Source organism: Lagenorhynchus albirostris, chromosome 14, assembly GCF_949774975.1.
Source record: "Lagenorhynchus albirostris chromosome 14, mLagAlb1.1, whole genome shotgun sequence".
In the NCBI taxonomy this organism is placed as follows: domain Eukaryota; kingdom Metazoa; phylum Chordata; class Mammalia; order Artiodactyla; family Delphinidae; genus Lagenorhynchus; species Lagenorhynchus albirostris.
Window position 1 is genome coordinate 76,630,812 of NC_083108.1, and position 25,712 is coordinate 76,656,523.

The following is a 25,712-nucleotide window of genomic DNA, read 5'->3' on the forward strand; positions in this document are numbered from 1 at the left end:
AGTTACAACACTCTTAACAAAAAAAGATACACAAGAAATAGAAATTTCGTACTCCACTAAGTTAAAATCGTAACCGTTTTCCTTACAGAGCCACCTTGATAACACTGTACATAAATTAAAAATGGACTCTGAATAGGTGGAGGACTATTAGGTCAGTGAAACTCTTCTAGATGACCTACAGCGGTGGGTACACGTCATTACCTGCTTGTCAAAATCCACAGAATGTACACCATCAACAGCAAACCCAATGTAAACTATGGACTTGGAGTGATAATGACGTGCCAAGGCAGGTTCATCAACTGTAACAAACACCCTGCTCCCGGGAGGGGGGTTGTTGAAATGAGGGAGGCCGTGTGTGTCCAGAGGCAGGGGGTAAACGGGAACTCTCTGTACTTGCTGCTCAGTTTTGCTGTGAACCTAAAACTGTTCTTAAAAAAATAAAGTTTATTTAAAAAGAAATTCTGCCATTAGGCAGAAAACTAATACTCCAATCTATAAATTTCTATTTTCCCTGTAAGACAATTTTCCTTGGACTCAGAAGCAAGACTGTTTCATACTTCTGTTTGTCCTCTTACCTAAGTGATAGAAAGGTATAAATTCCAAGACAGCAAAGCACTAGGAGGTGAAAAATAATTGTTGCCAGTCTAAAATATTCTTGTTACCGGAGAATGCTTTCAGCATTTATAAAAGAGAACTCGCCCAAGTCCACTGCAAAGATCTCAAAGAAAAGTCACTCAGCACATCCTAAGTCTGGATAGCATTACATCAAGGGAACTAGTTTTTTCCCATGGTGGGTAGATAGCTGCAGCTGTCCCAACTGTGCCACAAAGCATCCGCTGCTTCTCTGTATCACAGGTAGGCTCATTAAATAAAATTCTCTGTAAGTAATTTGCACCTCCAAAGACGCACACGCCGCGGAAGTACTGGAAAACCAAGAAAACCTTACCGCTTTCCCAGGCTTAAAAGGTTTCCCACCATTCGCTGTAACACCTTCTTTACATTCACCACCCCATACAGCGCTGCAGTCACATGCTGGCCGATCAGGTATTCACATTCTTTCACTGTCAGCTGCTTGCCTTTCCCAAAGGCATCTATGTAGATGTAGTCAAAGATGTCCAGGGTTGCCCTATCCAAAGAGCACACGTAGTGAGTCGTATCTCAGATCAGAGCTGAACAAGTCAATATTTAAAACCCCATAATGAGTAGCTCAAATCAGAGAATGAGTGTTAACACAGTGGCATTTCTACTGAAAATATCAAGGCCTTGCCCAAAGTCTGAAATCTGACCTCTATACACACTCTGCTGTATTAAGACTGCAGTACACTGATACTTGAGAAATAGCACTGGTTTATGCCATTTAATATAGTTTTTTAGAGAGATTAACTCTAAAACTCACTGCCAGGCCTATCTATCAGAAGTCTGGTTGAGAGAAATATTTCTGGAATGCCTGAGCCAGTCTATTAATTTCAGAGAGTAGCAGCAGTTAACGTCTGCGGATTCCGGGCCCCTTGAGGCTGTGATGACAGTTATGGGGCCTGGGGCCACAAGGATTCTGGCCTCAGCTCTGCAGATGCGCTCGGGAGGCTCAGGCTGGGACCCTGCTCCAGACCCCGGAGAGCTGCGTCCCTGGCCTCCACCTCCCACTCCTCCCATGGAACCGCCCTCCACGACCCGAGCTCTCGCACGTAGGGGTGGCCCACGCCGAGCCGGGCTGGTAGGCGGTCACATAAGCAGGTTCTCACCTCAGGACCTCTAACGATACTGCATTCACCCTACGAGGACTCCTGAGGGATTGAGGTGGGACTTTGTTTCAGGGATAGCTGTGTTTTTTTTCTTTGAGCAACTGTTTCACTTTGATAGAGACTTTCTCTTCGGCAGCTAAAAAGCCCAGTCAGATTTCTTCTCAGTCGTATTAATAGCCTGCCTTTAGCAAGACATATATAATTGTTCCAGAAATAAGGAATGCTCTTCAACCCTTTTTTTGGGTCTAGGAGAACCACACAAATGCACACAAGTTTACAGGCAAAAATCCTAAACAAAATATGAGCAAATCAAACACAGCGAATGTATAAAAATCCACATGAGTAAGTCAGATGCTCCTTAAGAATGAAAGGAGGACTGAACGCTAAAACATTTCACCACATGCAGACTAAAGGAGAAAAACCACATCCTATCTGTAGACACAGAAAAGAAATTTGGGGGAAAAAATTCCTAGTTATTAATAAAACTCTTAGCAAATTACGACTTTATTATTGTTTTTTCCTTTTTTTTAAACCGCACCATGCGGCATGCAGGCTCTTAGTTCCCCGACCAGGGATGGAACCCGTGCCCCCTGCAGTGGAAGCGTGGAGTCCTAACCACTGGACCGCCAGGGAAGTCCCAAATTACAACTTCAGAAGGCAGCTTTGATCATCTCAATGGAAGGTACTGCTCCCAAACATCATGTTTGAGATGAAATTTTAAAGTCATACCCAAGGCAGAGTGCCTGCCATCACTGTTTCTATTCACTGTGTCCAAGAGGACCCAGCCAGCAGAATAAGTAAAAGAGACACAAACATACAACAGCTGGGAAAAAAAAGAGGAAATAAAACTGTCGCAATTCAGACAATATGACGGTCTACATAGAAAAGCTGAAAGACCTAGCAAATTATTAGCACTAATAATTGATCCAGCAGAGGTGCTGATAATCAGACCCAGATCTAAGTCATCAACCATGTCCCTGTGCACCACCAATACACAGACAGCGTAATTTAAACAATTACCATTTACAATAGCAACAAAAAGTTAAGGTACCCAGGAATAAATCTAGCAATATATCAAAGAGCTGGATGTAGAAAACAATAAAATATTTTTAAGGACATTAAAGATGACTTAAACGTGCAAGGAGATGTGTTTACAGACAGACAGACTGAGCAGGGAAGCGCAAGCAGGCCATACGCCTCACGTGAATCCACGAATCCAGAGGAGCTCTGGGCCCAGCTACCATACCAGAGCTTCGAGGCGCCTGACAAACGGATTCTAAAGCTGCACATGGACACCAGGCTAAGAGGAGCCAGGGCAATTCTAAAGGACCCCGTGGGGGCCTCGCCCCACCAGTCATTAGGACTAACGATAATGCCACAGTCAACGCGACACTATGGTCTTGGTGCAGACAGAGACCACGGGCCCGAGGAGCAGTCCAGTCAGGACGCAGAGGGCCTGCAGCCCAGCAGCTGTGCGCTCTCCCGCCAACCTCCCGGCCTCTCCCCAGCGGGCCAGCCCTTTATGGGTCTCAGTGTTTGTGTCTGCCAGGTGCTTGGGGTGCTACCAAACCACTTCACTGTTCATCTGCATTGTGGTGTATGCTCACTGTAGCCTAAAGAAGGAAAAACAATCCTGTTACCACACACAAATGTGCCCGGCAATAGGTCACTGTGGTAAGTAACATGGTAATTGGTGTTTTAAATGCTTTATATCACGCAGAAATCCTTGGTGGACCATTATATAAGCATTTAAGAATATTTTAGAGATATTGGGGGAAATTGGTTGGGTTATTCAGGGAGAGGGAATGAGCTGAAAAAGCACTTTTCTCATTTAAAATAATGGAAAATGGGTGCCTGCTATCCAAAAGAGAAACCATCCAATACATTTTAAGGAACAGATTATATCTGGGAAACAAGGGAAGCCTGTACTCGCTATTCAAGGAAGCATACACATGTAACGAAATATTAAAATTTGCATGGAAATAACAAATACTTTCAAACTAACTGGCGGTTACCTCTAGAGAGAAGAGGAGGGAAAGGGATAAGGAAGAATACCGAGGAGCCGCCAACTTACAGACAAGTTTTATTTCCTAAACCCGGAGGTGGAAATATAGAGACCAGCATGAGAAATTCCATCAGGCGTGTAAAGCACTGGGTTCTCTCATTTAACCCTCCAAACCACTTTATGAAAAACATTAGCCCCATTTTACACAGGAAGAAACTGAGGCTCAGAGGAAACCGAGGTCTAAATTCAAACTTCAAAGCTCAGCTACTTTCTATCATTCCACTCATCACTTCACCGAACAGTACCACAGCCAGTCATTAAGAAGTAGTTTGAAGTAACAGGATGTAATTAAATAACTATGTTTCTTTTCCCTCTAGATGGCACTTTTAAAGAGACCCGTCTCTCTAGACTATAGCTGAAAAGGAGCTTTATGTCCAGTAGGACACCAGGTCTCAAACAAGAGAACAAAACAGAACTCATTAACCTGGTCTGCAAAATGCGCATCAGGTCACCAAACTTGCCTAAAAGGAGTGCCACTGCTGAGAACCTGAATATCTGCTTTTGCACATGGATGAAGAACTTGGGCCCAGTTCCCTCTCCCTTGCTTCTCCCTCCCTCCTTCCCTCTCTTCTGGGGGGAGATTTTTACGGAAGACTGGGAAGTAACAGTTTCTTTAAGAACTCTTTGTACTGATTTGCTTCGGAACAAAGGGACTCTGAGATTCACATAAGATCCTGAACTCTTAGTCCTGTTCTTTAAAATTAAATGTTTTCTCTGAGGTAATTGGAGATTCACATGCAGTTCTGAGAAATAAGACAAAGATCCAGAGCGCACTTCTCCCACGAGCAGATCGCGGACGTGGATACAGTCAAGAGCAAACCAGTTCCATCACCACCCTAGGCCCCCTTTTAACCTCTGTTGTTACATCTCCTCTCAGCACAGTGGAAATGAATCCTCAGGGCAATCACGATGTGTCACGGATGGCTCACCCTTCTGCACCTTGGCACCACCTTAGTAAGAAGTGACTGGGGAAGTTGACAGGCTCCAGTGGGACCCCCAACTGCCGGGCAATGGTCAGGTAGAGCAGAGACATGCTGATTGGGATTCCAGTTCTGCGGATTAAAACCTAGCAGAGAAAAGAAGGCTTTAGCTTCACAGAGATGAATCACACCTTCTCACCCCTTCCCCACACCTTCTCAGTGGCCACCTACTGTGCATCAGGTGAGAGGACAGGTTTTCAGGCTTAAGTGGATGAATATTTCATTTACTTAGATCAGGGCTCTCGGACTACAGTCCATGGGCCGAATCGGGCCCACCAACTGTTTTTGGATGGCTTGCATAAGAAGAGTTTTAATATTTCTTTATGTTTAAAAAAGTCAAAAGAATACTATTTCATGAAACATGAGAACTGTATGAAATTCATATGTCCATGTCCACATACGACATTCTACTGGAACACAGCCACATGCCTTTGTTTCTGTATGGTTTGTGCCTTCTTTCGCTTGACCATGGCAGAACCGAGTGGTTAGGACAGAGGGTACGTGGCCTGCAGAGCCAAGGAGAATCACTGTCTGGCCCTTCACAGAAAAAGTGTGCAGACCTGTGATTTAGGCCCTCCTTCTTCTAGGAAGAACGTAAGGCCATTTCAGATAACGTGTGTAAGATATGACAAAAGAAAATACAAGTCTCATAGAGAGCAACAGAACAGATACGAAAACAGAGACAGGTAGGAAGCAAATAAAAAACAAGCATCAATGACGTAGCTGGTCATGTATTTCCTCCAGTCTTCCTGGAAGCCAGTGCAAAAAGGTTAGTTTCATAGTTTAGTGTTCACAAGATGCAAACTGATCACACTGAGTCGGAGAAGTCCTATTTCTAGTCAGGAATTTACTTCAAGGGTTTTCAGAGGATGCTCTGTGATGAAGCAGGTAAAAGCCACAGCAATATCCTCACAGTAGAGGCAAAAATGAGTTTCACTGGGCACTGAGAGATGAACAAAATCTATTACTTGCCCTCAGTAACTGTACAGTTTATCAGAGATAAGCTTAATATATATATAATTATTATATTTTCTATCATACACATATTTACCTGGTGCATATATAAGTTTAGGGCATTATAGTAATCCATTCGGTTCCCCTTGAACTTCAGTTGGTCATAAAGGACGTAGTTCATGGCATCCAGCACCTGGCTCTGGAGTTCTATTTCCATTATCATGGAGGATTCACCTGAAATACAGAGACCTACTCTGAGGACACAAGCACAAATAACATTGTGACCAGTGTCCCAAATAACCTTTAACATGCAGACGCTGGCAATGTCCTAAGAATATACATCAGGTGTTACCAACCCAGGGTGGAAAAGACAATACGTATTTGAGGTCTTTTACATCATCCAGGTGAACATGTGGTTGTATCATCAGTCGATTTTTTGGGACATAATGGGAATGCACTGCAGAATTCCCCAAATTAATCAATTACTCTACGTTTTCTTTTGCAAATACAGCTGTATTCAAAGCAGTTCCACACCTGCCTTGAAGGCCAAGCTGGGGTGGCGACTATTTATGCCCCGGAGGGTTTTGCAAACAAGCTCCACGATGCTGTCAATCTGGGCCTGAATGTCTCTGAGGCTGATGTCGGAGAGAGGATTGCAGTACTGGTCAATATACACTGCACCTGAAATGAACAAGAATTACCGAATAAATTCCTCCTTCCACCTTCTCTTATCAGTGGTCATTCACCCCAGACTCCTGGGGCCACAGCTCTTTACACCACTCCTCCAGATGTGGCTCCTATCGCGGATGTCAGGTCTGGCTGCTGCTAATACACTGAGAAGGAGCAACATTCTTACAACAAAGAAGATTACATTTCGTTATTATTTTTTTAATATACCAAAACTCTCTCAGAGGTCATGGACTCAAAAGAACTGTGTGATACATGCCGTATCTCCACAGTCTACTAGGAAGAGAAATAAATACCATAAAGGAGATCTTTTCAAGCTACTTCTCTGTCCCTAATTTTCTTACAGTTCAAAATCCAACAACTCTGAAAACTTATAAGACAGTTCATTGAGACTTAAAAAAAAATAGTTGAAAGCCCTCAATGTCAGATATACCATTTCAACAAATTATTCCTCTGAAAGGTGAGCCAGTAAATGGACTTTGGAGATAACTGGACTTTGAAATTAAATAGTTACACTCAGGAAACCCACAGCTAATAAGTTGTACAGAGCACACCAGAGATACTGTCTCTCAAAAATCACTACTCTTCACCACCTTAGGTTACTTTTTAACCCGAGACCCAGTGGGCTAACCTGCTCATCTGCTATAGGACGTTTTCACTCGGGAAGCTGTAGAGTCACTTTAAATTCAAGGTCTCAAACCAGCTCAGGACCTGGATCCCCTACTTACACCCCAGTGGGTATCAAGAGACCTGGACACCAGCCCCAGTTCTGCCACCAGCCAGGGAATGGCTCCTGGGTCTCCTCGGGACTCAGTTCCCCCACCTGTCGGCTGAAGGGCTTTATGCTGCACAGCTCCGCAGCCTGTTCTATCTGACTGCTGCTTCTTAGCCTTCGTCAACGGCATCAGATGGTTCTAGTTGGTCACCAAGAATCAAAACCCTGGAGCCAATTTCTATTCACTCAACTAGTTAAAAACCTTCAACAGCTACCCAATGTCCACAGCACTGATGTGAACGAGCTGCTGAAAATTATAATATTACTTAATATTTGAAAGATGAAAGAGAAGTAATTGTTTTCATAAATAAAGCTTGTCAAGTTATTCCTGACTGTGGAATAAACAGAAGATGCCTCTTAACTCCGGGATGCATATGTGAAGATTCCAGGGTGGTGAGGATATTTTATTTTAATGAACTGAAGCAGATACTTCATGTCCTTCTGGATGGTATAATCAACAAGATCAATCAGTAAGAATCTGCACTACACACTGTGGAGGACAAGGAACACAAGAAACACAGTGACTATTGAAGAAACAACCTGTACACACAGGAAACAGAGAGGATGGACAGGGCTTACTAGCCACCGCTACTGCAGGTCTGAGGCAGTAAAATCTGCAAGCGTTGCAGGTATCAGGGAAACTTCATGCAAGTGAAACCTGAAATGAACTCGGAGGGTGAGTAGGATTTAGGAGGGAATCCTAAGGAAGAGGGATACCACGAATGAGGAAGTGAAGCCAGGTGTATGTATATGGCGCCAGCGAGGATAGTGGCCTGGCTGGAGCAAATGGGACATTTTAGAGAGTGATGGGGAAAGGCCTGACTGAATTATGGAGGGCACTGAAAGCAGGCAGAGATTTAATTTCACAAAGGAAATCAGCTGGCCACGTCGCAGGCTCACATGGAGTGCTGAAAGGCTGGGTTTCAGACTAGGCCGGCACTGCACGCCGGCTGACTTGAGAGCAGGAGGGCGTGATGCCCATGAAAGCAAGTATTACTTAGAAAGCTGCTGCTGGGAGAGGTGGCAACAGCCTGCGTGAGACCAAGAACAGAACGGAGACACGACTATGAGAAACGCTGGAAAGGAAGAAGAATCAATGAATTGGGTAAGTCGCTGGGAGTAGGGAATGAAAGTGAAGGAAGAGTCATATCTGTATTTCATAACCATAATTTGTGGGAGTGTTTGTGTAATATGCTAGGAATTTAAAATAGTTTTTAAAAAATGAAGTCACATTTTGTTCTTGCTCAACTCAGTAGGAACAGAAAGTTCTTCCCTTCATCCTGCCTGTCCACTGGACTTCTTTCCACTCAGTTCTCATTACGGACAATGAGACTCACTGACACGCAAGAACATTTTGTCCTCATTAAACTCCAACCAGAGAGGTTAAGGGATTTGCTCGAGGTCACATGGAGACAAAACTGGACACATTTATTTCTGATTTGAAGTGAGGTTTCAAAGCTTAGAGAGACAGGGAATTAACCTCATTAGTTAAAATGTCAGCCTCATGCTTTGAACCGATGATGCATCTTTAAATTTATTTATTTATTTATTTATGGCTGCGTTGGGTCTTTGTTGCTGTGCACAGGCTTTCTCTAGTAGCGGCGAGTGGGGACTACTCTTCGTTGCGGTGCGTGGGCTTCTCATTGTGGTGGCTTCTCTTGTTGCAGAGCACGGGCTGTAGGCGCGTGGGCTTCAGTAGTTGTGGCTCACGGGCTCTAGAGCGCAGGCTCAGTAGGTGTGGTGCACGGGCTTAGCTGCTCCGCAGCATGTGGGATCTTCCCGGACCAGGGCTCGAACCCATGTCTCCTGCACTGGCAGGCGGATTCTTAACCACTGCGCCACCAGGGAAGCCCGATGGTGCATCTTTATAAACACTGTCTCTTTAGCTGAAGCTAAAGATTCTGACCAGATCTTAGCTCTGAATTTAATCGTTCTGCCTACCTAATTGATCAGACCATACAACCCAACCTCCAGAGGCCCATGTAGCACAGTTTACTTTTCCACTGCTTTTCCATCAGGGCCACTTTCACTGCTGCTCTTAAGGACAACTCAGCTGCCTATCAAAATATCAGTGTTAAAGTCTCACCTTCAAGATATGATTCATAGTCATCAGGCTGCTGAAGAAAAGCCTTAAGATTATTTAAAATTTTCTGTTGTCGTAGGTAATAAAGAATTTTTTTGGCGTAGTATTTCCAGGTCAAAGCTTTTCTGGAAAAAACAAATAAACAAACAAACAAGCAATGAGTCAATAAGAATTAACATATTAAAATTCTCAATTATCCATTTTTTTACTTCACACTAATCATACCACGTTAAGAGTCTACTTAACAAGAAAAGTATAATTGGCTCACAAGCATATAGTACTTATCATGGAAGCAGACAGCACAATTTAGGGTTTGGCATTTGTAATTTAACACTAAATTAGCTGTGCTGAAATTCAAGAAACAGTTATCCATTTGGCTTCAGATTTACTAACAGGAAATGAAAGAGAAACCTGAAAAGTCAGGGGAGCTGGGTGAGTCTCAGGAGACAGGAGAAAGGCATTTGGAAGCTTTCTGGCCGCTCGGACCTTGGGCTGCTGCTTTTCTCCTTTTACACTCACTGCCATCTCATCCAGTCTCAAGGTTTCAGACACCATCCATACTGACACCCCCCAATTTATTCTCCAGAACAGGTTTTTCCCCTAAACTCCACACCTGTATATCCAACTGCCACAACCACATCCCACTTCAGTATCTGATGAGACCTTAACTTTCTTCCCCTCCTAGAGTCATGCCCATCTCAGATAAAGGCAACTCCATCATCCAGTTAGGACACCCTCGGAGCCATCCTTGACTCCTTGCTTTCTCTCACAGCCATATTCAATCCATCCACCTATGCTCTTAGTCCTATCGTCAAAATATATCAGAAATGTGAGCACGTCCAACTCATCTAAACCACCGTCCTCTTTTGTCTGTATCATAGCAGCTTCCTGCTTTGATCCTTGCCCCTCACAGTCTACATTCGACATGGCAGCCAGAGGGCGCCAGGTGACATGTTAAGTCATAGCACAAAAATCCTCTGCCCCAAATTCTCCAATGGTTTTCCACCTCGATCAAAGTATATAAAAGCCCAAGTCCTAATGATGACCTAAAAGGTCCTTTAAACTCTCGCCCCGTTACCTGTCTGCCCTCAGTTCCTGTATCACCCTCCCCACACAGTCCAGCCGCCAGCAATGCTGGTTTCCCGGCCGTTCCTTCCTCACACCTGGCTGGAGTTCACCTTAGGCCTTAACACTCAATTCCTCCTGACTAGAACATTCCTTCCCTGGGGATCTGCAATCTGTGCCCTCATCTCCTTGCAGGTTTTGACTGAAATGTCGCTTTGAGTAAGGCTTTCTCCCCCCTTTCTATTTAAAATTGTACCCCCCCCATCGTTCCCTTACCCTCTCCCCTGGTTAATATTTCTCTATAGCACTTCTCATTTTCTAATATAATTAATATCTTAACTTTGTTAAGCATCTCTCTTCTCCACTAGACTGTGAGCTCCATGAAGGCAAGGTTTTTTTTTTTTTTTTAAGCGTTGCTCACTGCTGTATCCTCAGCTCCTAGAATGGTGTCTGACACACAGCAGATGCTCAATAAATACTTGCTGAATGAGTGAAACTCTTCATCAGATCTCCCAAATATGCACAGGGATTATGGGAAGTAGGAGGGAGACAATCAATGATTAACTTATTGGCCTGGCTTCATAAATAAAGGACTCTCCAATCTTCAGGGAGTAAGAGAAAATGAGCAGACCTAGGTTTTACTAGCTTTTTAACCTTTGAGCTGTAAAGTATACCAATCTAGAAAATCACATGAAACAAACGAATAGCCTAATGAATTATTATAAGGGAAACACCCTTGTATCCACCACTTAGGCCAGGAAATAGAACTCTGCAGAAAACCCAGAAGCTCCCCATGGGCCCTCTCCTCCCCCCGTGACAATGATCACAACCACACCTCAATGGTCATCACTACCTTGCTTTCCTCTAGAGTTTGCAAATGTGTATCCCTAAACACTCCAGACTAGTCTGTTCACATGCTTTTAAGTCTCTTAATTCACAGGATCCCCCTTCATCTTTTTTCCCCTTGTATTTTATTTGTTGAAGAAACCTGGTTGTTTGACCTGTACTTTCCCATAGTCTGGAATTTGTTGACTGCATCCACATGGTGTAGCATAACATGTTCTTCTGTCTTCTAAATTCCTGTAAATTGGACGTAGAGGCTTGATCAGATTCAGATTCCATTTACTTGGCAAGACGACTTCATAGGCGGTAGTGAGTTCCACAAGGAGGCAATCATGCCTTGGTTGTCTCTTTCTGTGATGTCAGCAGCCATTGCTACTCAAAGGCCCAGGTCTGTTAATTCATTAGAGGCCATGAAGTGGTGATGTTCTAATGCAGCCATCCCTTTTAATTATTAGCTGGAATACTTCTATAAAGAATAATTTCCCCTCACCTACTATTTGGTCCCCCAGTGGCATAGTATGTAGGAAAAGGCAGGATAAATATTCACTTCTTTCCCTTTATCGTTTTCCAAAATAATAATTTGGGTTGTTATTATCCTCCAAAGGTGACCAATTAGTTGTTGTTAAGTATTATTATGAACTCATGGAGCTAAACATATTTGCTGTATTTCCACCCATTCTAGTTACTGTCCACACTGATGCTCAAATCGCTACATCTTTGGCCAAAGGAAGCCTCTTCACGTTGGCCCCTGAATACTTCTGACATGAAATATTGTTACTTTTCTCACTACCTGGTTCTAGGCTTCCCAGATGCTTCCAGGGTCATCTTTTACATTTCCTGCTCTGGACCTAGAATCAGGCGTTTCTCCAAACACCCTGGCTGCTTTTGACGGGGAGTAGTATGAAGACCACAATCTGAGTGCTAGGGATGATCATTTCTACTAGGTTGGTTATTGTTTCTAGACCTTTTCAGTGGGCAGATACGAAGTCTAGTGTATAAGGGTGTGTACCCACACACACACACATATACCTACACGTATTTAAACATAAAATATCTCATGAATTCATACTGACACATCTAATTCAAATTCAGAACTATACAGTTTTTACCTTCTTCTGTTTTGTGTCTGTATCTTTTTTTCCTCCAGGAGAAGCCTGCTTCTTCAGGATGCCAGTGATGAGCTAGAATGCCACATCATCACTCATTGCTTTATTCTACCTCGCTCTCTTCTATACACACACACACACCAGCCTCAGAATAACAAGACCAATATTCTTATCACCTTGATGATTCCTGAAAACACCTAAATATTTTGTTCACGATCTCCCCCGTCCTCTGCTCATTTCTTCTGGACAGCTGTGTTGTATCTACACTGTCAGGGCTTACAGCCATCACATACAATACTTTTTCCCCTATCACCTGTCACTTGGATTTAATTCTACAAGTAAATATGTATTTAATGTTCACCACTCGTTCTTGCATCAGGGTCTCTTTAGTTATTTTGGTTGTCTGAAGCTCATTTTCTAGCATATTTTTCAGGTAGGGCTAAGAAGTCCCTGAGTTCTTTCAAGTGGATGAGTTTTTCCACAGCCCTTACACTTGGAAGTCAGTTTGGCTGGATATAAAAATACTTGGCGGACATTTTCCATCCTTGGGTATCTTAAATGTGTTACTCTTTTTTTTCTCTGGCAGAGAGTACTGCTGTTGAAAAGTTTAATGATTTCTGATTTGTTCTCCCTTATAAGTGGCTTTGTCTTTTTTGCCTGGATCCTCAAAGGACTTTTCTGCCTTTAAAATCTAGTAGTTTTACTGAAATATGTCTCAGTGCTGGTCATTCTGGGTCAATATTCCCAGATATAGTGTATGCCCTTTTAATATGTTGCTTCAAACCTTTATTTGTAGGATGTACTCTTCTTTTAAGACCACATAGAACACCATAAATGTAAACTGTTTTTAAATACCCAGGGACAGGTGCCTTAGCACCAACTACCCTTCTTCCTTCCTATGCTTTCCATATCCAAACAACAAACATTTGCCAGGAATGAATACAAAGAGGGTCCTTCATGAAAACCGTCATCCCCAAACACTTACAAACATGAGAGTATTCCTTATTATTAAAAAACAACCCCGTTTTAGGTTCAAAATACTTGTCAGGCCAAAGGGTAACATACTTATGATAATTTCTAAGACGACTATAACGATACACACTTTTAGTGGCTGTGCATATTTAGTCTATGTATATATATTTTTTACCAATCTGATAAGGAAAAATGCAATATTTCATTGTTATTTAACATTTCTTCGAAGAGTGAACTTAAAAGTCTTTTTACTTGACTGCCAGCCACTTGGACTTGCTCTTCTGAGAATGTTGTCCTCTTATCCTTTGTACATTTTTCAATTTCTTTTTAGAAATTTTAAGGATTCTATTGACTTTGTTTATGGTTTCTTTGGTCATACAAGTCTATTTGTTTAATTGCAAAATCATTTGTCGTTATTTTTTTTATTGCTTTTGCATTACCAGTCTTGGTTAAGGAGGTATCCCCAGATTGTACATGAAGTCTCCTATTTTCTTGAAGGATTTTCATTGTGACAGTTTTAAATTTTAGGTTGTTTAATCTCTTGGAATTTAATTTTTGTATATGATACAAGTTTTACTTTCTTCCAGATGGGTATTCAGTTATATCCAATACCATTCATTAAATAACCCAACTTCTCCCCTCTGAGTTTAAATATATTAAATTATCTGTTATGCTGAGACATGAATTTGAATTATCCTTTGCCACTGATGTAGCTATCTATTTTTATTCAAATATTGTATTGTTTGATAACAGGTAGTGTCATAATATGTTCTAATATCTAGTGATGCAAGTTTCCCATTGTGATTATTTAAAAATTGTTTTTTCTGGCTCCTGTGAATTTACTATTCTGTATATGTTTTATGACAATACTATCCATTCAAAACACACAGAACTCTCCCCTCCCAAAACTCTTGTTGGATCCTAACTGGAAAAGCACTAAGTTTATGTATTAATTTTGGAAGAATCAACATTTTCATGATGGTAAGTCTTATTATTCAAGGACATGTTATCTCTTATGCTTTTCAAACAACATTCTATAGTCTGACCTGGGAAACCCATCCCCAGGAATCTAATACTCAGAAATGAAAGCACTAGGAACACCACCCTCTCTAGTAACAAAATGGAGAAGAAAGTGGTCACCCATTAATGGGGGATGATTAAATAAGTTATGGTATACACTACAAAACAGTATGCAGCCATTAACAAAAGTGAATTTGATTTTTACCGTTGATTAGGATAGATTTCCACGGGGCAATGTTGAATGAGGAAAAAAAGATATTGAAAAGTACCTATTATTTGATCTCAGTTTTGTAAAGTGACGATCCCCCTCCATCCGCATGTATATCATATTAGCATGGAAGCAAACAACCTAGGTTGTCATCATAAATTACGGGAGTGGGGGCTGGGAAGGGCAGTGCAAACGGAGGGAGAAGGAAGGAAAAAAACAACATAAATAAGAAAAAAAATAAAAGTCTGCACTAAACATCAAACCAAACCCAAAACAACCAATAAACTGAGTATGTATAATATTTATGTATCTAAAAGTTTATGTGTATGTATGTAAAAAAGCCAGGTCGACTTTTATTTTTAAGGCTGCACAATACTGACTATTAGATCACACTTCAATTCATTTATAGATAAACCAAAATAGAAACAGAAAAATGACCTCTGCATCAGAACTCATCCAAGGCCTAGAATAGTGACACATCTTACCTCTCCCCACAGCTGTTCCACTGATAGATATTTCTCTCTCCTAAACCCCCTTGAAAACAACAAGAAAAATGTCTTGCTCCCTGTTTGTGAGACATTTCACAATAATCTCTCTTAAGGAATATGTTAAACTAGCACTCTTATCTTCCATCACTAGTAAAGTTTCTAGAACTTTTAGAGCAGAAAATCTTTTTCGTAGGTTAAGCTTAACTTTTTCCAGATAAGCTGGAAGCCAAGTCATCTTTCAGGTAAACTGGAAATTAACCTTCACAGCAGAAAATATAAGGCATAAAAAAATTTAAGCAACAACCAAGAGAGAATGGATTCTTCTTAATCAGGAGAGAAAAAAAGGCTCAACCAAATATCTATAATGTTCATCGCCAAAGTAAGATTACTGCTTACCAGAATTCAGAAATTGTAAAAAAAAAAAAATTATCCATTACATTAAGACATACGTAAGAAATTTTTTAAATTTTTTAAATTCAACTCATGACAGGCAAATTTGGTGGTAGTAGATGAAGAGATGACAACAAAGAAAAGATAATCTGTACTACCCAAATGATATACAGATACAAGTACCCAGAGCACAGTATTTGACCCATAGGAGGACTAAATATTAATTCTCCCAAAAGGATTTTTGCACCATTTCTTTAAACATCAATTGTCTTGGTGTATTTACCTTATATACACGGAATTTTTCAAAAATATAACTATGGCAACATGAATGTAACATGAAATATTTGGAAATACATGGACCACAGTTCAGTCACATACAAATTACAGCAATTAATTCTGGGGTTATTATTAAAACACACAAACAAACTAACAAAATCCCTGATAAATCTACAGCTTACCTTCCTTCCATATTTAGGATACACACCAGTTCATCCTCAAAAAATATCTCTGGTCCCTCAAGATTCTCAATGTCACTAAAACCGTTACAAGGGACCTATGAAGAAGAGACACAAAGAGGCCTCAGTAACGAGTAAGAATGTTGTTGTCACTCTCACACACAAATCTGAGTTGCAAACAAAGCTGCTCATTTCTATGGAAGTGGTTAACACCTCTCCCACACTACCTTGCACCACCCACCCACTAGAGGTGCAAAGGAACATGTGGAGTAACAATCATTTGTTCAGATCATAACTGTTAGCTGTAAATGAATTATATCTTCAAAGACTGGAATTTCTGAAAGCGATAACTTACATCAGAAATGAGAAGAAAAATAGCTCTGAAATGAGGACTAGAAATACAAAAATCTCCTAATTCACAACAACTATTCTGTGCAGTCTACGTTGTATTCAACTAGGAGTGTAGGGCCAGGGAGAGAAGTCCAGTGCTTTGGGCAACTCTTAACCGACTGGGCATGTTTCTCCTCTGTAAATTGAGGTGGTGGTACCAATGAGTTTTAAGTTCCCCTTGGTTTAAAATTCTATTACTTCTCCCACTTTTCTTTTTGAAAGTAGCCAGGAAATTTCTTGTCAACCTGTGTGCATGTTGAGAACACAGGAATACAAGGGTCCTGAGCCAAAGTAATCATCCACCCACAGATCAATCCTAAGTATACTCCTGTTATGTTCAAAGTCCTTGACACGCTTCTAATCAAGCAGAGGTACAGGGAAAGAGGGAGCTGGGGAAAAAACACAACAATGCATTATTATTAGACAAAGGCACAGGCTGTTAAGTATGCATACAAAACCAGCTGGACTGTAAGTAGAGACAGCAAACTAGCAGCCCATGTCCAAGTGCATTAAACACATCCAGCACCCACATATATGTATGTGCAAACACATGGAAACCAGAATGGAATACCTGTGATGATGAATGCTCTTAGCCAGCGTATGGCTTATCCAAAGTAGGACATAAATTCTGACCATTCTAACATGAACAAACATTTATAGAAATGAATTACACTAGGAAATAGTTCGTTTTATTCTCTATAGGGGAACAAGTTCAAATTTGTCCAAAGTTCAAATTTTCCCTTTCAAAACTTGAAAAGCCTTGAAAACATTTCAAAACGTATGAACTCCATTAAGCAATAGTAATTAAAATCAGAAATAGGAATTAATCTTTAGTAAACCAGGATAGTAAAATAAATCAGACTGGCTCCATTTCTAGACCTCTGATCAGAAATAAACTTAAAATATTAGCGTGGACTATTTTCCAGAATTTACAAAAAGTTAAGAATCAGGACCCGATACAGAAACTTCTGTGAGAGATTCTGTGGAAGGGAAACCAACCAACCAACCCATGCACTTCAGCAATATTAAAAAACAAACAAACAAAATAACTTTCCAGGGATAATGAATACAAGACGATTTAATTGAGGGAGTAATAATTCTTGATTTACAGGGATGTCTTGATTTTAGACATGTCTTAATCCTCTGTTACCTTAACAAATAATGCAGTTCACTACTGGTTAGAACCTGCAAAGCCAGAGAGAAGAACCATATTAATTTTGGCAACGCTTCTGGAAAATAACTGGGTGAAATCTGTAGTGTTTAATCATGGATAATACCCCCAATCATGTGGAGGTTGCAAAATATATATTTAACCCAATTAAAGAGAAACAATGCTGATCACTGCGCCGCGGGTCCCTCCTTCCCTCTCCCTCCCCCTCTCCCCCCATTCTCTCTGGCTTTAGAAAAGTAAAGCTGGCAGGGACAAATGGCTTCACGTTGCTGGATAGCAGGAAAAGGACACAATGACTCTTGCAGCCATCTAAGTGAGGAAGGGATTGTGAGAGCACTGAAAAGGGAGATAGCAAAAAGAGCTGGATGAGCTCATGCCTACAGACCCAGACGCAGACACCACTACCATGCAAATGCTTAGAGCTCCATCAACAGATCCTTACGTGCTCTGAAAAGAACCTCTTTGAGAAGGAGGCTACAATCTTCCGGGCCTCTAACCCAGCTTTTTGCCGAACTTTATACTCCTCCAACCAATTGACGTAGTCGGTGGGGCTGTAGTGTTTCATAAGGGAAGGCCACCTACAAGGAGAGAAACACCCCCTCAGCTTAAGAGAGCCTCAAAGGCAGACAAACACGAATCAAAGGCAGCCTTGGAAAACAGGGAAAGCGGTTGGGTTTAGGGGTCAGAGGGGCCCTGGCGATGGACCTAGTTCAAATCTCCACCCGGCACGCACGCACTCGCTTACGGCGTGACCTTGGCGTAGCAGTATGAATACCGTGTTTCCACTCCCCGTTTATAAAATGCGGACCGTGGGAGCAACAACAATCATAGTGATGACAATCACAGTTAACATTAATTGCGCGCCTCCGAAGAGCCGGGCCCTGTGTAAGTGCTCCCTATACATCAGCTCATCTAATCACCACAGTAAAAGCTAGATCTAATCAACACCGTTTAAAGTCGATGAATGAGGCTCAAAAAAGGGAAGTCGCTACCCCTAAGGTCGCACGGCGAGTACGCCAGGGCCAGATTGTATCCCGGGTCCCACACCGAAATCTGTGCTCTCAGCCAACAGCCAGGGGAGGATGCGCCCGCTTCCTCAAAGGGCTGTAAGCAGCACTGCATCACCCGGTCCGTGTAAACATTCTAGCACAGAGTCGGGCACAAAAGAAGCGCGCATGATGGATTAGCCGTGATACCACGGTCGTCATCCTTTATGGAGGGGCCGGCTGCTGGGCGCTTCCCAATGCGCAATCTGGACACCGGCGGGTCCGCCTGGCGTGGACCGAGGGGCCGGCGGCCTGGAGGCCTTTGTCTGTCTGTCCGCGGGAAGGGGTCCGGGGGTGGGATGCGGGGGTGGGGTCCGCGCGCGGGCAGGGAGGTGGCGGCTCCGGGCGGCCAGGCCCGGGCCCCGGGGGGCGCAGAGAGGGGGCGCGGGAGGCATGGGCGGCGGGCTCACCTCACCCGGAACTGCTCCTTCCACACCTTCCCGCTACTCTGGCACAGCTCGCGCAGCCGCCGGCAGGTGCTGGAGACGCGGCCGATGTCGGCGGCCGTCAGCGAGCCGCTGCACAGGATGTACTCCAGCACCTCGCCGGGCAGGTTGACGAGGCAGCTGAGGCCCGCTGCCTCAGGCGCGGCCTCCTCCGCCAGCGCCGGCACCACTTCCATCGCGCTGTCGACCGCTGCCGCCGCCATCTTGTCCGCGTACCTGGGGCCGCCGCGCGCGCGCGCGCGCGCGCGCGCGCGCCAGGGCGCCCCGCTTCGCCCCGCCCACCCGCCTTGAGGGGTGGGCGCCACGGTCGCCCCACCCACGCCCGTGGCCACACCCCCTCGGCCCCAGCTGCTTTCGAAGGGCTGAGCTGTGGCCAAGGAAAGGAAATGCGTTTTGGAAAATAACAGCGCGGTGGGGCCTGGAAGCTGTGAATGGACAATAATAGTGGCATCCATGTTTATTATGTGTGCGGAGCGTTTCCTGTCAATGAGCTCGTCGGCCCTTACAAATAACCCTATGAACTGTTCTTCTCCCCAAGTTACAGATGGGGAAACTGAGGTTCAGGGAGATAGATGGACTTGTTGGGAGTCCCTTGTCCTAGATTCTAATCCAGATCCGCTTGACTCTGCTTGACTGTATGCTAAAAAGTATGCTGTAATAATAACAAACTTAATATTCATGAGCGGGTGCCCTGCCCAGCACTCTAAATCCGTTCTTCAAGGACGCCTCACTTGAGCCCTCTGCCATAGGTACCACATTTTATATACGTTCTACAGATAAGGAAAACCTGGCTCATAAAGGTGGGAGTCACTAGTTGAAAGTCACAGAGACAAAAAGTGGTCGAACCTGGATTTGAATCCTCCAAACAGGAGTTCCCATTCACCTGTGGGTGGGCACTCTCTTACTTCCGTGCCTGCACCTATTTATTTATTTTTCCAACTCAGTTTAGTTTCGTGACAGGCCCTGGGCTGTGTGCCTTGGGGATACAGAGGTGAATAAGACAGTGTCCTTGCCTCCCAGGAGCTCAAAGTCCTCCCCCGCCTCTCTCCCATCCCCACCCCCTGTAATTTACCTTGTCCCCTCCCAAAGTTTCCTGCCTTGGAAAGGGCCAACCATCCCTCCCTTCCTGCAAAACTGGAACCTGCTGCCATCCTTGCGACCTCTCTTTTCCTCACCCTCTGTATCCCAATGCCCCATAGAGGATAACATATCCAAGCCTCCATTTCCACATCTATAAAATGGGGATAACAATAGATCTTCCTGTTAAATGAAACAATACATATACATCAGTTCCTGTTGCTGCATAAGAAATAAACCCAAAGCCTAGGAGCTGAAAACAACCTTGTTTTTGTGCTCTTGATTTTGTAGGTCGGGAAATGGGGAAGGGTTCAGCCGGGCAACTCTGAATTGGAATCAGGTGGTAGCTCCAGATTCTCTGCTTTCAAGCACTGCATGCTTTCAAGATCCCACAGGGCCTGGAAAAAGTGTTGAGATCTTAAAGTGTGCTAGGAAACACTACCTGTATTCAAATGCCCAACAGAGGTTAGGTTCTCTGTGCCTCAGTTTCTTCAGAGAAACTTTTTTGTGGGAACAGGAAAGCAATTCTCTTCTCTAAAAGATCACTCCTAATATTTCTCAAATCTATCTCCTTCTCTGTCTCCTCAGCCACTGTCCCAGTCCATGTGAATATCAGCCTTGGTGACACGCAGACCTCGGTAAGGTTTGCAGCCCGTTAAGTGGAAGGCAGACCCCCACAGCTGCACAGGTGGTTGGTAAGACATTCTTGTGAACGACTATGGATTTCTTTTCAATGACAAATTAAAATTAAACTCTCCTGCCGATCCAGAAAATCCTCTCCAAACCCTAGGAAAGGAGAACAGTTTTATTGTTGAACAAGCATTAAACTAGATGGTGATGCACATCGCAGGTAACCTGCTAATGAGATTACAAAGACAGAAAGAAATCCCACCCTTTTGTATACAGCCAAACATTTCATCGTGTACATGCTTCTGAGATTAATGGTGGCTTGTAAATTACCATTCACTTAAAAAGTAAGAGGACCTGATCACACTTTCCCTAGTTTATTCTTTCCAAGTTCATCCTAAGGTCACCTGGCAAATGGGGTACACATTGTACTACCTGCCTTTGTCTCAAGGAATAATAAAATTGCTCATCTTTGTGATAAGCTGGTGGTTACAGCCTGAAATGGAGTGCTTAGACTCCCACATCCAGGGAGAAAAGGACACTACCTTCCTTGATATTGACATTTCAAAGAGATGGTTCCCAGGCCCTTAAGAGAAACATTTCTGGGCAGTGACATTGGCAAGAGGCTTATTTAGCCTTTGAAAAGATTTGCAAAATGTACATACAGTGGAGTAGTATTCAGCCATAAAAAGGAGTGAAGCACTGACATGTGCTACAACATGGATGAACCTTGAGAACATGATGCTAAGTACAAGACGCCTCACACAAAAGGGCAAATACTGTATGATCCCACTTCTGTGAAACATCTAGAATAGGCAAATTCATAGAGACAGAATGTAGATGAGAGGTTTACCAGGGGCTGGGAGGGAGGAGGGAATGGGGGGTTATTGCTGAATGGGTACAGAGTTTCTGTTTAGGGTGATGAAAAAGTTCTGGAAAGAGATAGTGGTGACAGTTACACAAGAGGAATGCCCTTAATGCCATTGAATTGTATATTTAAAAATATTTAAATCGTAAATTTCCTGTTGTGTATAGTTTACCATAGTAAAAAAATAAAAATAGTACCCACAGAAAAGATTTACATCTGTATCAAAGAGACAGAGGAAAGATTTACACATACAGAATTTGTCAAGGAAATACTCTAAGAAAGGAAGGAGGGAATGTGTCTCTTTCCATTTTGGCAACAGGGAAAATTCTAAGTTTTTAATGTACCCTTTCGCTGAACTGCTGACTGTATTTAACACAGAGCTCGTCCCTGCTACCTGAGTTCCTGTTTAAAATCCCCTAGCAAAAGCCCAAATCCTTGACTCCCCAGAGTTCCTCCTGGGTGCCCTCTCCCTGCTGTAGCAAAAGAATAACCCTATCTTTGTGGACCATCGGTGTATTTCTGGTTATCTTTGGCTGGAGGACTTCAACGTTCCTCTCCCACGAGATCGCCACAGTCCAACTAGAGAGACCATTTCAATCCCCCTCAACATCTTCTACGGCTTTCCTCGTTCTCGAAATAAACAAACACATCCTTTCTCTTCTGATACAGCCCCTAGACTCTCCCTCCCACCTGCTAATCCAGGGCCACTTTCCTGGCGTGTCTGCAGCTCCTACTCATCCTTTAGGTCTAACTCAAGCTCTTGCCTGCAGAAACACACGTCTGCTGACCATAGACTAAGTCTGCTTCTGTCTCTGCCCTTGCAGAACCCCTTTTATTCATTCAGTACACAATCCCAAACTGTCATAATACACACCTTGGTGTGATTATCAGATTCACCCACCAGCACGGGCCAATTTTTCGGGGTGTGGACAAAGAATGTTGCCTCCCATTTCAGTAAACAAAGAATGCTGCAGCCAGCAGCGGCCCCCGATGGTGCACCCTGAGGGGGATTCAGGATGGAGAAAAACAGGGTACTGGCCCTACATAGTTAAGATGCTTATCAAAGGAATGATTTTTAATAAGCCCAGACCCTTGCATATTTTCATATATAGAAAAGCACTAAAATCATTAACTTGAGATGTCTGTTTTTTTTGTGATTAGCAGTAATCTTTTGATGTTCGACTACATGTTTTGTTTTTTCAGCAAAAACTCCTGTATGTCCTGGTTCCTCCCTTTCCACTTTGGAACAGTTCCCCAGAGCTATCTGAGAGGCTGCCTTCCCAGGCCAGAGTCCTCAGTAAGGTCCCCGAATAAAACATGACTTGAAACTTTTAGGTTGTGCTTCTTTTTACAGTCAGTAGGGGCCTGAAGCTTTACTGTTTGGAGGCCCTGTTTTATTTTATTTTTTTTGGCCATGTCCTGCAGCTTTCAGGGAACCGGGGATCAAACCTGGGCCCTCGGCAGTGCAAATTTGGAGTCCTAACAATTGGACTGCCAGGGAATTCCCTGGAGGCCCTGTTTTAGAAAAGGAACACACAGGATGAACTTGTAAGTCAACAGGAGGGCATTTATGTAGAATGAGGAAAGAAGGCGCCTTGGATGTGGGACCCAAAGTTTATCATTAATTCGAGGATAAACACATTTCTTCCTATAAAAGGTAACCTCCGTAAAAGCAGGGCCTCTGTCCCATTTTGCTCAAATATTTACTGAAGGTACTGCTAGGATGTATGAGAAGGTTTTGTGCTATCGTACAGACACAGCTCTGCCCGGTCACCCCTGGATGTGTGTGGCTTTTCCCCTCACCCGCCCAAGTCTTCTCAGTCACCTAATTGAGGAAGCCCTGCCTGGCCGCCTCATTTAAAACCCTCTGTCACTCTGCCCTGCTTCGTTTTTCTCTAAAATTTCTTATCACCATCTAACATACTCTTCAAGAAAACCACTTATGTCTCTCCTTCAGTAGAATGTGAACTCTACTGGTTGTTCTCCAATGTCTACAAAAGAGCTTGACACATACTAGGTCCTCCTTATATTTCTAATGAATGAGTGAATTAATCCTGTGAGCGCAGAGCAATTGAGCTGGATGTATTTTGCATACGGGGTGGAAGTGAATCTTTGAGGGCCAGAGAGTAGGCTACGGTAGGCTGAATAATGGCTCCCACAGACGTTCACATTCTAATCGCTAGAACCTGTGAATAGGTTACTACGATGTGTGGGTTTTTTCCCCCCGACGTTGCCAAGCTATTCTCCGACACCAGCTGGGTGTCCTACAATTCAACTCAGTGCTGACACCATCTACCTGATACTCTCGACCAGGAGACAGATCCCACAGGTTAAGGGTTCAGTCCTGCCAGACTGCTTCCCCCCGGCCCCGCCCACATCAGAAGCCACATTGCAAGTCCCTGTTGTCACCTGTGCTTCTGCCAGTCTGGCTACAGGTCGGAGCTCCCCATGACGCCCCTCCTTGTGTTTGATTAACTTGCTAGAGTGGCTCACGGAACTCAGAGAAACGTTTTGCTTACTAGATTCACCAGTTTACTATAAAAGGTATAACTCAGGAAGAGCCGGATGGAAGAGATGCACAGGGCAAGGTATGGGGAAAGGGTGTGGAGCTTCTGTGTTCCCTGAGCCCATCACTTTCCCTAAATATCCACATCTTCACCAACCTGAAAACTCTCCAAACCCCACCCTTTTGGGTTTTTACGGAGGCCTCATTCCATAGGAATGATTGATTAAATCACTGGGCATTGGCGATCGATTCAACCTCCAGCCCCTCTCCCCTCCGAGGAGGTCAGGGGCATAGGACTGAAAGTTCCAACCCTCTAATCACCTGGTTGGTTCCCCTGGCAACCAGCCCCTTCCTCAGGTGCTTTCCAAAAATCACTGCAGTGACATAAACTCAGGCGTGGCTGAAAGGGGTTTGTTAATAACAAGACACCTTTGTCACTCTTATCACAGGAGATTCCAAGAACTTTAGGAGTTCTGTGCCAGAAATAGGATCAAGACCAAATATATCTTTCTTATTATAAACCACAATATCACAGGTATCTTACATGGCAAAAGGGACTTTGCAGATGTAATTACGTTAGAAATCTTGAGATGCAGAGATTATCCTCTACAATCTTGTGGGCTCAATGTAATCACAAGGGTCCTTATAAGAGGGAAACAGGAGAGTCAAGGTCAGAGAGAGGGGATGTGACGATGGATACAGAGGTTGGAGTGATGCTGGGCCATAAGCCAAGAAATGTGGGCAGCGTCTAAAACCTGGAAAACATAAGGAAATGGATTCTTCCCTAGAGCAGCAGCAATAAGAAATCAACACAGATTAAACACAGATTTTACTTTTCTATTGCTGCCATAACAGATTACCACAATTTAGGGGCTTAAAACAACATAAATGTATGATCTTATGGCTCTGGATGTCAGAAGTCTCAAATGGGTCTTACGAGGCTAAGATCAAGACATCAGGAGAGCTGTGTTCCTTCTGGAGGCCCTGGGTGAAAATCAGTTCTTGGCCTTTCCCAGCTTGTAGAGGCTATTTGAATTGCTTGGCTCATAGCAGCATTACTCCAACCTCTGCAGCAATAAAGCAGTATGCCAGGGAGATTTTGTAACTGTTTGTTACTCAGCATTATTGTGGCAATAGGTTAACAGTTACATAGAAGCAGGTAAAATGCACACACACACACACACACACACACACACACACACACACACACAATTGCAAAGCAGTACCTCCATGATGCCAAGCGATTGGTACAGGCAGGAAGTATAGTTGGTGGGTAGAGGAGGGCTTCCCTGAAAGGGCAGTGCTTGAGTCCAGCTCTCAGCAACAGAGGTGGGATCCGCAGAGGTGAGAGGGCAAAGTGGGCTTTCTAGGTAGGGGGTATGCCGGAGGCAAAGGCCAGCCAGAAGGAAAATAAAAGCTGTGTTTAGAGACCTTGGGGCGAATCAGTGAAGCTTTGCGTGGAGCAGTGGCCGAAACAGAAACCCAAAGGCTGCTTGTGGCCAGAGCGGGCACTGAGTGTTGGCCGGAGGGGTTGGTCTTCCCCCTCTGGCCCCTGGTGGCCCCGAATGCCTTTGAGCGAAGGTGAGATGTTTCTGGAAAGGCAATCTGGGGGCAGTGTGTGTTTTTCAAGGAAGGCGATGCTATTAGCACCAGCTTGGAGGAACATGAAACAGGTGTCTCTCTTCCTGCCGATTTTGCTGGAGGCTTTTCTGCTAATAACTGCATTTCCATTAGCGACTCTTTAAAGC

At 43.5% G+C, this 25,712-nt stretch overlaps 1 protein-coding gene across 14 annotated transcripts in view; it reads right to left on the reverse strand.

Annotated features, from left to right (window-relative positions):
- Nucleotides 1-19,125, reverse strand: part of FBXO21 (F-box protein 21) — a 52,833-nt gene extending 33,708 nt beyond the window's left edge. For 13 of the 14 annotated variants that reach the window (XR_009534868.1, XR_009534869.1, XR_009534867.1 and 10 more), the window contains exons 1-8: nt 18,851-19,125; nt 17,837-17,972; nt 15,837-15,931; nt 9,290-9,411; nt 6,276-6,422; nt 5,839-5,975; nt 4,737-4,873; nt 947-1,126 (exon numbers count right to left, since the gene is read on the reverse strand). Coding sequence is in view for 9 of the 14 variants with exons in the window: in XM_060121752.1 (XP_059977735.1) it covers nt 947-1,126; nt 4,737-4,873; nt 5,839-5,975; nt 6,276-6,422; nt 9,290-9,411; nt 15,837-15,931; nt 17,837-17,972; nt 18,851-19,089 (1,193 nt within the window). In the remaining 5 variants the exon portion in view is untranslated. The remainder of the gene's footprint in view (nt 1-946; nt 1,127-4,736; nt 4,874-5,838; nt 5,976-6,275; nt 6,423-9,289; nt 9,412-15,836; nt 15,932-17,836; nt 17,973-18,850) is intronic. The other variant, XR_009534870.1, reaches the window with a different exon arrangement.
- Between the last annotated feature and the right edge of the window lie 6,587 nt (nt 19,126-25,712).